Source organism: Rana temporaria, chromosome 6 (assembly GCF_905171775.1).
Source record: "Rana temporaria chromosome 6, aRanTem1.1, whole genome shotgun sequence".
Taxonomy (NCBI): domain Eukaryota; kingdom Metazoa; phylum Chordata; class Amphibia; order Anura; family Ranidae; genus Rana; species Rana temporaria.
Genome location: NC_053494.1, coordinates 152195564 through 152208071, shown reverse-complemented (window position 1 = coordinate 152208071; position 12508 = coordinate 152195564). Strand labels below are relative to the sequence as shown.

The 12508-nt window shown below is 41.3% G+C and overlaps 1 protein-coding gene across 8 annotated transcripts in view; it reads left to right on the top strand.

The window, feature by feature from the left end:
* PCBP3 (poly(rC) binding protein 3) overlaps nucleotides 1-12508 on the top strand; it is a 99291-nt gene that overhangs the window by 41066 nt on the left and 45717 nt on the right. For all 8 annotated transcript variants that reach the window (XM_040357619.1, XM_040357616.1, XM_040357622.1 and 5 more), the window contains exons 4-5: nucleotides 527-550; nucleotides 10103-10135. In XM_040357619.1, coding sequence (XP_040213553.1) covers nucleotides 527-550; nucleotides 10103-10135 — 57 coding nt within the window. The remainder of the gene's footprint in view (nucleotides 1-526; nucleotides 551-10102; nucleotides 10136-12508) is intronic.

The following is a 12508-nucleotide window of genomic DNA, read 5'->3' as shown; positions in this document are numbered from 1 at the left end:
AAAACGGTAAGTACTGCTTCGATTTAAAAAAAAACACCCGATTCCCCTTGACAAAATGAGCCTCAATCTAATGTTAAAAATTGTTTTTTGGGTGAACTCCCGCTTTAACTGTGAATTATGTCATACACCTGGCTATACTTTTTGGCAGAGTTGAGAACGTTTCATGACTAAATGGACAGAAATACAACTCCTTTGGCAGGTAAAAATGCTCCTTTATACTGTATATATTTTTAATCTGTGTTTTTAGATGCTTGCCTGGAGTTCAACTTTAATTTTTGACATATTCATTCCCTAATATTATTATTTTTTAACAGAAAATGAATATTTAATATTTAAACAGTAAATTATCTACACATGACAAAGTAGGATGTATTTAGATATGGTTACTTTACAAAAAACTATAAGAAGCAATTCTTTTTATGGCATATTTTTTATATTTTGAGATATCTTTATTATTGGATTGCAATTCACTATTTGAAATGTAACCATTAGAAACCCTGATAATAAATTGATATTTTTTTCACAGGAAGTTGGAAGCATAATTGGAAAGGTAAGATCTGATGTCCTTTGTTTTCATATATTCATAGAAGGTGATAACTCAACCTGTAAGAAACAGTGTAACACTGAATCCAGATAATGCCTTGAGGTACACCTATACAGTTCAGGGCTTTTTTTCAGGGGGAACTTGGGGGAACTCAGTTCCACCACCTCTGGCTCAGACCCTTTGGTGCCTGCTCACCACAATCACTTGTAAACACAGAAGTCAGATTTCTGTGTTTACAAGTGACAGCTCTATTCTCTGTGTGTAACCACCTGAACTCTACACTCTGTATGTAATGCAATCCTGGTATTTAATGCCCCTTTAAGACCCTTCTACTGTTTGTAAAATCTGAACGGGGTCATGGTTGAGTTCCTGCACCTATTTTCTGAGAAAAAAAGCTCTGCCTATACTGAAAAAAATATAAACTTGTTAGGTGCCCGGTAAAGTAGCTAATAAGTTCTTGTAACTTGGAGCATAGCTGCTTATACTCTAGTACTCTAGTACGCGATGAGCCTTGTTTTGGTCTGTTTGCTACTGGGTTTTGGTATGGACTTTGGGGTTGATTTTCTAAAGGTAAAAAGGCTGTTTGTTCACTTTGCAAAGGAAATTTTTCCTTTTAGTAAATCCAGAGCAGGCCAGGAACGGGATGTCCAGCATTTAAGAGGAGGGCCTACATGACTGGATTTGCAGTCTAGGCTGTAGATAGGCAGGTCAAGAGGCCTACCTGATTGGACGGTAGCAGGGTGTGGTTGGGTGTGGCAGGGTGGGGTCATTAGGGGTCTAGTAAGAAGGGTGTGTTGACCAATGGTAAATCAGAGTTTGGACAGCCAAGGAGAAACTTTTCCTTTCCCTCCCTCCCCTACTTGTTACTGTTGAATGATGTTCCTTTTCTGTTGTTTCTTTTCCTGTTGCCATTTTGGTGGGCGGTGGTGTTCCTTTGGGCACTCTATTGGCGTGTGGGTATAGCGGAGTCATAACAAGTGTTTCAGTCTTTTTAAGGTGGGCATGGTCAAAATTGTCTGTGGAGAATGATGAGTTGTGACGTCTGTATGGCGATATCAGTATTGGGGCTGTATCGGTTGGTAATGTGGTAACTAATTGTCCCCGGGTCAGTGTAATTGGGGGCCGTGGCAAGGAACTTGGTGCTTGATACAGCCAATTTGGTAGACCATGCTTGCCTCCAAATACCTGGATTTAAGAGACGGTATTATACATTAGTGGGTAAAGTTTATCTTTCAAGGAATGTAATAAAATATATATTTGCTGAATTGTGTTTTGTTAATAAAAAGGCTGCTATGGCCAAAATCCATTCTAAGGTGGTCGTGTCTTATTTATATAAGGTGGGTAACGCGGGAAGTATGGTTTGGTCTTGGCAGCCAAAAATCAGCAATACATCAGTCATGTGAAAGCAAATTTATTTCTTTTTAGTGATTGCAAAGTGAATTTATACCACAATAAATAAACAAAGGGGTAATATCCTTACAAAGCGAACAGGTTATTTGCCTTTACTAAATCAACCCATATGACAGCGGGTACAGTAGGTAAAATCTATTTACCTAGTAAACACAATAGGTCCCAGTAAACACAATAGGATTGGTCTGAAGAGCCTAGAAGCACTTGCAAATATGAATTTGACATAAAACTCACTTTGCATTTTTTGGACAAATTCATAATAAATGTCCCATGTATGTGGTGAATACATATCACAGTGTTGTAAAATGACCTGGCAATTTCGAATTTTGACTCTGGTCGCCAGATCCTTACCAGATTGCTCACATTTCTAGAATTCTCATTCCAGGGAATTAAACAAAATGCAGCGTGCATGGTGTAATTTCTCTGAGTAATGCATGCTGCACTCTGCAATTACCATCTGTCAGATGAAGACTAGAGGGAAGGAGACGCTGTCTCTACTACAAGAGGAGGAGGGACGGAGAGGAGCTGTGCCTGCTGCAAGACAAGGAAGGAGGAAGAAGAAGAGGAGCTGTGCCTGCTACAAGAGGAGGAGGGAAGACGAGTATGTAGAGGAGCTGTGCCTGCTGCAAGAGGAGAAAGGAGGGAGAAGAGGAGGAACTGTACTTGCTAGGACCTGTGCCTGTTAAAGGAGGAGGAGCGAGGGAAAGGAGGGCATGCTGTGCCTGTTACAAGAAAAAGGAGAGAGGGAGACAAGAAGGAGCTCTGCCTGCTACAAGACATAAAAGGGAGGGAGAGGAGGAGCTATGTCTTCTACAAGACCAATAGGGGGGAGGAGGATAAGGAGCTGTGCCTGCTACTATGTAGGAGGCTTAAAACTGGGTGAGGAACTACCAAACTCTGCTTCCAAGGTGAGGTTGTGGAAGACAGTTTCATGTCACAGGTCATACACCATGGCAAGTCTGAGTACTGCAACAAAACACAAGGTCGTTATACTGCATCAAAAAGGTCTCTCCCAGGCAAAGATTTCAAAGCAGATGGGGTTTCAAGCTCTTTTGAAGAAGCACAAAGAAATGGGCAATGTTGATGACTGTAGATGCAGTGGTCAGTCAAGGAAACTTAATGGAGCAGATGAAAGACACATCATGCTTACTTCCTTTTTGACACCGGAAGTGCCATCAGTACAGATGTGGTGGAAACCAGTGGGACCCAGGTACACCCATCCACTGTCTGGAGAAGTCTGGCCAAATGTGGTCTTCATAGAAGAATTGCGGCCAAAAAGCGATACCTCTGATGTGGAGACAAGGCTGGAAACATAGGAACTGGGGTGCATAAAAATGACAGCAGGTGTTCTGGTCTGATTATGTCAAAATGTGAAATATTTGTCTATAGCAGGAGGCAGTTTGTTCACCAAAGAGCTGGGGAGCGGTACAATAATGTGTGTCTGCAGGAAACAGTGAAACATGGTGGAGGTACCTTGCAAGTTTAAGGCTGCATTTCTGCAAATGGAATTGGAGATTTTGTGAAGCTCAATGGAGTCCTCGATGCTGAGAAATACAGGCAGATACTTATCCATCATGTCATACCATCAGGGAGGCATGTGATTGACCTCAAATCTATTCTGTGGCAGGGCAACAACCCCAAATATAACGTTAATGTGATTAAGAACTATCTTCAGCATAAAGAAGACCAAGGAGTCCTGGAAGTGATGGTTTGGCCCCCACAAAACCCTGATCTCAACATTATTGAGTCTGTCTGGGATTACATGAACAGACAGAAGGATTTGAGGCAGCCTACATCCACAGAAGATCTGTGGTTACTTCTCCAAGATGTTTGGAACAACCTACCTGTCAAGTTGCAAGTGTACCTAGAAGAATTGGTGCTGTTATAAAGGCAATTGGGCTTTCACACTGGAGAAACAGCATCAGCTGTTTAGGGTCGGTTTGAAGGCTCTATTTTTAGCGCAATAGCGCCTGCAAACCGCCCCAGTGTGAAAGGGGCCTTAGAGAAACCCTATTGTGTCAACTTTAAAACTACAGCACTGTAGTTTTAAAGACTTAGGCCTCGTACACACGATAGGATAGCCAGAGGACAACGGTCTGAAGGACCGTTGTCTTAGGTTAACCTATGAGGCTGACTGATGGTCCGTCGTGCGTACACACCATCAGTTAAAACAACGATCGTGGGTGACGTAAAACACAACGACGTGCTGAAAAAAACGAAGTTCAATGCTTCCAAGCATGCGTCGACTTGATTCTGAGCATGCGCGGGTTTTTAACCGATGCTTTTGCATACTAACGATTGGTTTTGACCTATCGGTTACCAGTCCATAGGTTAAATTTTAAATCAAGTTCTCATTTTTTTAACCTAAAGTTAAATAACCTATGGGGCCTACACACGATCAGTTTGGACTGATGAAAACGGTCCTTCAGACCATTGTCCTCTGGCTATCCTATCGTGTGTCCTGCTTAGTGTTTAAGACTCAAACTGACCAAATGTAACCATACTAACCATACAGGTACAGACAGCCTCTATCCGCAAATTGGATGATATTTCACCATAATAGAAAAGAAAAGTAAAAAGAAAAGAAAAAAAATTTATTAGAATAAAAAAGAATAGAACAGAATGTAATTGAATAGAAATAAAAAACAATGTAATAAAATAGAATAAAATATAAAGAATATAATCATCTTCCAAATTAGAATTTCAAATAGAATACATTTCAATAGAATACATTTGAATTCAAATAGAATAGAAAAGAACAGAATATAATATAATAAAAAATAAATGAATAGAATACAAAAAACAACAGAATAGAAAGATTATAGCCATCTCCCGAAATGTGACCTTTAAATAGAATAAATTCTAATAGAATATAATAGAAAACAATAGAATAGAAAATAAAAGCATAGAAAGGAATTGAAAAGAAAAAACAATAGAATAGATTGAAATAGAAAGAATATAACATCTTCCAAAATTCAAATTTTGAATAGAATAAATTTAAATTCAAATGAACTTTGAATGAAATTTGAATTTTCTGAATTTGGTCGAATTGAGTTCAGTTCCACCAAATTCCAGAAAATTTGAATCAAATTCGGATACACAAAACAAATTTTGAAATTGAATTAAATAAATTTAACAAATTTAACTAAACAAATTTATGTAATCGGAACAAAACAATATTTGTTGTTCTGCACATGTCTAAATGCTGTTAACTGCCTAATGGGGAAAACATATAAAGGATAAAGGTCACAGAGATTGGACAGATGTTTTCCCTCTAAAACATAAATCACAAATTCACCGGTCAGCTAAATAGCAACTCCGCTTGGTGACAGACCACAATCTGCCCGGTGACAGCACTCCTGCTCAGTAACTCTAAACTGCTCGGTACAGTAGAGTGGTATCACAGGGCTTCCATCGAAGCTTATCATGTAATCTAGCTGATGGGATACAATCAATGAATGACCAATAAATGAAAGAAAAATACGATGGAACATGGGTGACAATCCCTTGAGCCACTTCCTTATGCTTTCTGTGGCCCTAATATATCACGCCTAAACTTTAATAAATCAGGCCCGCTAGATTCAGCTCACATTTATTCTCTAGGTTATTTATTGACAAATGTGCTTTCGTGTTAAGTAACAGCTTGCTCTTATCTGTCTGGTAGAGGTTATGTAATGAAGATTAGCTATTACAGTTTGGTGCATTTTCAACCAATATTCAACGTTAATATATAATGCTTGAGCAAGCTTTATTACTATATTACCTGTTTCTTACTTAACACAGCAAATGAAGCTTGTCTTGGAAGACCTTTGTAGACACTATTTGTGCACGACATACAAATCAGGGCTATTTTTCAGGGGGAACTTGGGGGAACTGAGGGCCAGATTCACAAATTCGTAGAATCAGTTACGCATAGATATCCCTAAGATCCGACAGGTGTAATAGTTTTACACTGTCGGATCTTAGGATGCAGTACCGCGGCCGCCGCTGGGGGGATTTCGCGTCGTTAACCAGCGGCGGGTATGCAAATTAGCAGTTACGGCAATCCACCAAATTTTTTCCCGTCGTTAGGTCGCCGCAAGTGTTAGTTTGCCGTCGCAAAGATAGGGCACCTTTTGCAAAGTGTAAACTTAGTACACCATGTAAAAGTATACCCGTCTTTCCCGTGTCGCTTTCGATTTTTTTTTACATTTTTTATTTTTCCCGGCGCAAGTCTTTTTTACCCGTCGCGATTCACAAAACGTCGGCGCGTCGTAACTTCGCGCAAAGCACGTCGGGAAATTTGCGACGGTAGCATGCGCAGTACGTCCGGCGCGGGAGCACGCCTAATTTAAATGGGACTCGCCCCATTCGATTGGGCCGTCTTGCGCCGGACGGATTTAGGATACACCGCCGCAAATTTCCAGGTAAGTGCTTTGTAAATCGGTTACGTTATGCTGCGCCGCCTGGCTGTGAATCTGGCCCTGAGTTCCACCATCTCTGGCTCAGACCTTTTGGTGCCTGCTCACCACAATCACTTGTTAACACAGAAGTCTGGTTTCTGTGTTTACAAGTGACAGCTCTGCACTCTGTGTGTAACTCCCTGAACTCTACACTCTGTATGTAATGCAGTCCTGGTATGTAATGCCCCTTTAAGACCCTCCTACTGTTTGTGAAATTTGAATGGGGTCGTGGTTGAGTTCCTGCACCTATTTTTTGATAAAAAAAGCTCTGCTTGTGCATAATTAAAGTGTTACTGAACCCAGGACACTGCATTCATTATATCTGGTCTCCCACACTACACAGAACATGGAAATGCAATTATGTTAGTAAATATAAACTGCTAAATACTTTTTCTCATCAGCAGTATATAGCAGTCTTTTATTTTTTATCAGTTCCTGGTGAAGCTTGTAGGAGGTGTTTTCATACTGCACTGAGCTGTCCTATGAGGTTGCAGGGCTTCTGCCCCTGTGTCTGGACATGTCTGGACAGTGTTGATTGGCCATGTGCTCTCCCCAAAAAAATAACCTCTGTAGCAATACACACCAAACTGAGCATGTGCAGCTTGACTCCAAAGGCTCTGTCTTATCCAGACTTGTCCAGAGGGACAGTGCAGGGAGGGGAGGATCTGTGCATACAAGATCAAGCAGCCTTTTTACGCACTGCAGAGGATTAACCCCTTAGGTTCCACAGTGAGTATAACAAGCATGCTTTACTGCATATATAGACTAATTTTACTGCTGTGGGTTTAGTAACACTTTAAATGTAATTTCTTCAGTGATTCACTAGATAAGGATTTAGCTCCATCATCGGTTTCTTTCTTTTTTTTTGGGTGGGGGGGGGGGGGCTTTTGCTGTATGTGTATCATGTCTGTGGTCATGCTTACAGTAAGAATGTCATGCCCCTATTATGGTATATTTTATCTACAGTAGAAATTTACATTGGATTAACCTTATGTAATGATGCTGGATTATTGCTCTTTGGGGAGTTTGATTTACAACGAGCTTATAACTCAGGTTTATGCAATACCTTTACAAGCAAAATTACAACCTCTACAAGCAGAAAAATGCTACCAGGCAAAAAATAAGTTATAAGGTACAAAGGGTTTTACCACCTTCACATAATTAATATCCAGGACACAATACAAATAAACGAAAGCAAATTGCACTCTGAAATGCGATCTTGCAATCAACTTTATTGAGCTAAGAAACTGTACGCCACCCACTACCTTGTGGCAGTTATTTTTTGTTTCCTTAAAGGAATACTAAACCCACAAAAGTAAAATCAGTCTGTATATGAAGTAAAGCATGCTTGTTATACTCACTGTGGAATCTAAGGGTTTATATTGTGTAAAAAGGCTGTTTGATTCTGTTTTCTCTGATCTAGCCCTTTTTCTACGGTCCCCAAACCATATCCTGATAGAACAGAGCCTCGGTGGCACTCTGCACATGCTCAGTTTGGTCTATTTCTTTCTTGGTAGGGTACATGTGATCAGCACAGGGCCAATCAACACTTTGCAAATAGAGAGCCAGGGGTCCTGCAGCCTTATGGAACAATCAGGGGGGCATGAAAACTCCTCCTACAAGCTTTAACCAGACACTGATAGAAGTCACAAGACTGCTCTAACTGCTGATGAGAAAATGTATTTAGCAGTTAAAATTTACTAAAATAATTGCATGTTCTATGTACTGTGGGAGACCATATATAGTGAATGCAGGGTCCTGGGTTTGAAACACTTTAATGCAGAAAATGCATTCAGGTTAAAAAAAAAACGTTTGTGTTTAGAACTACTGTTCGCTGTATTTCAACACCACAAACTTAAAACACTATTAAATTCATTTTTATTATTCAAAGCAAACTCACCCATCCATGCCTCCATGCTTTATGTTGTTGCAAAATCCCTTTGAAAACACCCAGTAGACTTTCTAGCTGTGGCTATCTTGAGCACTGCGCCCTGAGCCCACCCAGTTGTGTGACAATAGCAAGTGAATATTCGCTACTGATTCTCCTCCCAGCCAATCAGGAAGCGGGGGCTGTGAGACTTGTCAACTGATTGGCTGAAAGGACAGGCAATCCTATTGGCCATCAAGGAGGAGATGCATGGATGCTGTAAGGAGATGCACGAGAAGCCGCCGCCCATTGCCCAGAGGAAATCGCTTCCCCGGGGAAGTGCGGGCCGACCAACTGACGGGGGGTATTGCTTGTGGGTGCATTGTTTGCCACCTCCCCCCCCCAAAAAAGGCCAGCCACCACTGTTTCTGGGATGTACAACAGTCTCTCCTCTCTCCCCCCTCTTCCCCTCCCTCCCTGCCTGTCAGTTCCTAGTGTGTAAGGCTGTGAGCGATCGGCAAACCTGCCCCTCCCCTTCTGACACAGTAAAGACAGTGACTAGCATTACTGCCAGCTCCTACAAGGTATAATACATGGTGTCAATGTTTTTATAAAAGGATGCCGCCAAATACCTTATTTCACCACACTGCTGTGTGGTCACGTGACCTCCCGCCACTCTCCACCCCATCTAAGGACTACAGCAAGAGGGGCTGAGCAGACAGAACAGCGGTCACGTGAACCACCAGGTGGAGTTAGAGGGGAATCTTAGGCCCTCACGCTGTAGTCCTTAGATTTGGGGGAGAAGAGAAGTGGGAGGTCACCTGACCACACAGCGGCACTCTGAAATAAGGTATTTAACGGCATTATTTTTAAAAAAACATTGAAACTGTGTAATATACCATGTTATAACAGAGGGGCTGGCAGTAATGCTATTCACTACAACCACTTTATTTGAGAGAAATTAGTTCCATTTTAATGTAGTTCTTTAATAATAATGATGTTTTGGGGAAAATATTATTCAGCCAGAAAAGAAGTAGAGAAGTACTGTGAAAATCTTTGCTACACTTACTGAAACATATTGGCAATGTATTTGCTTGCTGTTGTTGAGAGGCATGAGAGAACACATTGTATACCAGACAGGGCCATCTTTAATATTCATTGGACCCTGGACAAACATTTTCTTGGGCCCTCCCAAATCCACTTTTAAACTATTTTCAGGCAGTGTAGGCTCAAGCTGCTTTAGGCCCCACAACAATGACTGGGCTGGGGCTTTTACCCTGATATCAGTGGTCCCCAAACTTCCCTTTGAAGGCCTGTATATGGCCCCTGGGGCACTTTTCCTTTCACTGATACCAATGATGAGACACTATTTCTTCCTATTTCTTTCCACTGACTCAAACAATGGAGCACAATTCCTCCCACTGTCACCACTGATGAAGCACCTTTCCTCCAACTTACACCAATGATGGGGCACTATTCCTCCTATGATAACAATGCTGAGCTGCTAGTTCTTCCATCCATACAAATGATGGAACACACTTTCTCCCACTAACAACAACAATGGGGCATTATTCATCTGAGTGGTGGCAATGGTAGATAACTATCCTCCCTATACAAAAACTGATGAGGCATTGTTCCATCCACTGACACCAATGATGGTGCACTGTTTCTATCACTGACACCGATAGGATTCCTCTTCCCACTTAAACACAGGTGTTGTGGATTCTTATACATCCTATCGCCACCTAGTGGTAAAAAATAAAAATAAAAAAATCTGCAAAGAAGAATGTTTAACCTGAATAACCTTATAGAATTAATTATCCTATTTTGTTTTTTTAGAAAGGAGAAACTGTAAAGAAAATGAGGGAAGAGGTAAGTAACTGATATTTTCTTAAACTTATCACATAAAGGTATATATAAGCATAGTCTCTCTCATACCAGTGCCTGCATCATTTATTAGAATGAGTTTTCTTTAACCACTTACGGACCCCCCACTGTATATATACGTCCTCTTTTTAAACATGGATATCTCAGTAACGGCAGCAGCTGCTGCCACAACTGAGATATCCATGTTTTCAGCTGGCGGCCGTGTAAACGATAACGGCGGTCTCCGCGGCGGATTCGCCGCGAGATCGCCGTTATCGGTGGCGGGAGAGGGGCCCCCCCCCTCCCGCCGCTTTTCCGCGCCCTCCGCCGCTTACCGGAGCCGTCGGTAGCGGCGGAGGAGATCCGATGCTGCCGCCAGGAGAGTGAGGACTTGAGTGAGGGCAAGATGGCCCCCACCCGTCCTCATAGCTCTGCTGGGCGGAAGTGACGTCAAAACGTCAGTCCCGCCCAGCCTCTTAAAGAGACAATTTTTTTTCTGTCATTTTTTTAAATGACAAATTTTCCTTTTTTTTTTTTTTTTTTGCATTTAAGCCTAAATATGAGATCTGAGGTCTTTTTGACCCAGATCTCATATTTAAGAGGACCTGTCATGCTTTTTTCTATTACAAGGGATGTTTACATTCCTTGTAATAGGAATAAAAGTGATCATTTTTTTTTTTTTTTTAATATTTTAGTGTAAAAAATAATAAAATCAATAAAATTAAATAAGAAAACAAAAAAATTTTTTTTTTAAAGCGCCCCGTCCTGACGAGCTCGCGCGCAGAAGCGAACGCATACGTGAGTAGCGCCCGCATATGAAAACGGTGTTCAAATCACACAAGTGAGGTATCGCCGCGATCGTTAGAGCGAGAGCAATAATTATAGCCCTAGAGCTACTCTGTAGCTCAAAAAATGCAACTTATAGAATTTTTTAAACGTCGCCTATCTAGATTTTTAAGGGTAAAAGTTTGACGCCATGCCACGAGCGGGCGCAATTTTAAAGCGTGACATGTTGGGTATCATTTTACTCGGCGTAACATTATCTTTCACAATATATAAAAACATTGGGCCAAATTTATTGTTGTCTTATTTTTTAATTCAAAAAAGTGAATTTTTTCCAAAAAAAGTGCGCTTGTAAGACTGCTGCGCAAATACGGTGTGACAAAAAGTATTGCAATGACCGCCATTTTATTCTCTAGGGTGTTAGAAAAAAAAATATATAATTTTTGGGGGTTTTAAGTAATTTTCTAGCAGAAAAAAATGTTTTAGTCTTGCAAACACCAAATCTGAAAAACACCTGAGGTCTTTAAGTGGTTAAAGTAGTATTAGACCCCAAACCAAAAATGTAATATATTGCAGCATCTAATTCCAATCATTAGATGTGGTGGGTGCATTCGTTTGAATTTTTTTAGGCTTTTCCCCTTCTGTTTTCAACTGATGATCTGGGCAGTAGCACACCTCCTGTATTGGGGCTCATGCACACTGCAGCTCAAAAAAAAAGTGTTTGAGCTTTTATTTCTGCCTATAAAAGCTTGAAGAAGCTTGTTCTTTTTTGTGCTCTTTCTCACGTTTTTATTGAGCTCTTTCCAGCTCTTTAATTATTATACAGGATTTATATAGCGCCGACATTTTACGCAACTCTTTACAACTGAAGGGTAGACAGCACAAATACATTACACTTTAATACAGGAGGAACCAGAGGGCAAGAATCTCGTCAGGAAAAAAACGTTGTTTTTCCCGACGAGATTGTTGGCAAGAATCTCTTGCCGCCCCACGTGTACACACTGACCTTTTCAAAAGAACCGCGGTTCTCTTGAAAGGCAAGAACGCGGTGACGTCATCGCGTATGACAAGCATGGGCTTGTCACATTCGATGCCGTCGCGGCCATCTTGCTTCACCTTACCTATGCCGTGGAAGCTTCCGCGCATGCGTCGAAGACATTTAGAGCATGCGTGGGTTTCCACGGCGACAGGTAAGTATACACACTCTCGGGTTTCTCGTCAGGAAACAGGCCGACAAGAATCTCAACGAGAAAATAGAGCGCAGGTTCTCTATTTTTGTCGAGATTCTGGCCAGATTTCCTGACGAGAAACCTAAAAACATTGTAAACACGAACATTTGGTCGTGTGTACGAGGCCTAATGCCGCTTTTGCTAATTTCGTGTTAGTAAAAGTTTGGTGAGAGACGATTTTGTGCTTTTCAGTCTGTTACAGCATGATGAATGTGCTATCTCCATTATGAACGGTAGTCTTACCAGAATGAGCGCTCCCGTCTCATAACTTGCTTCTGAGCATGCGGGACCCGCGGACCCGATCGCCGCTGGAGTCCCGCAATTGGTCCCCGGAGCTGAAGAACGGGGAGATCTGTGTGTAAACACA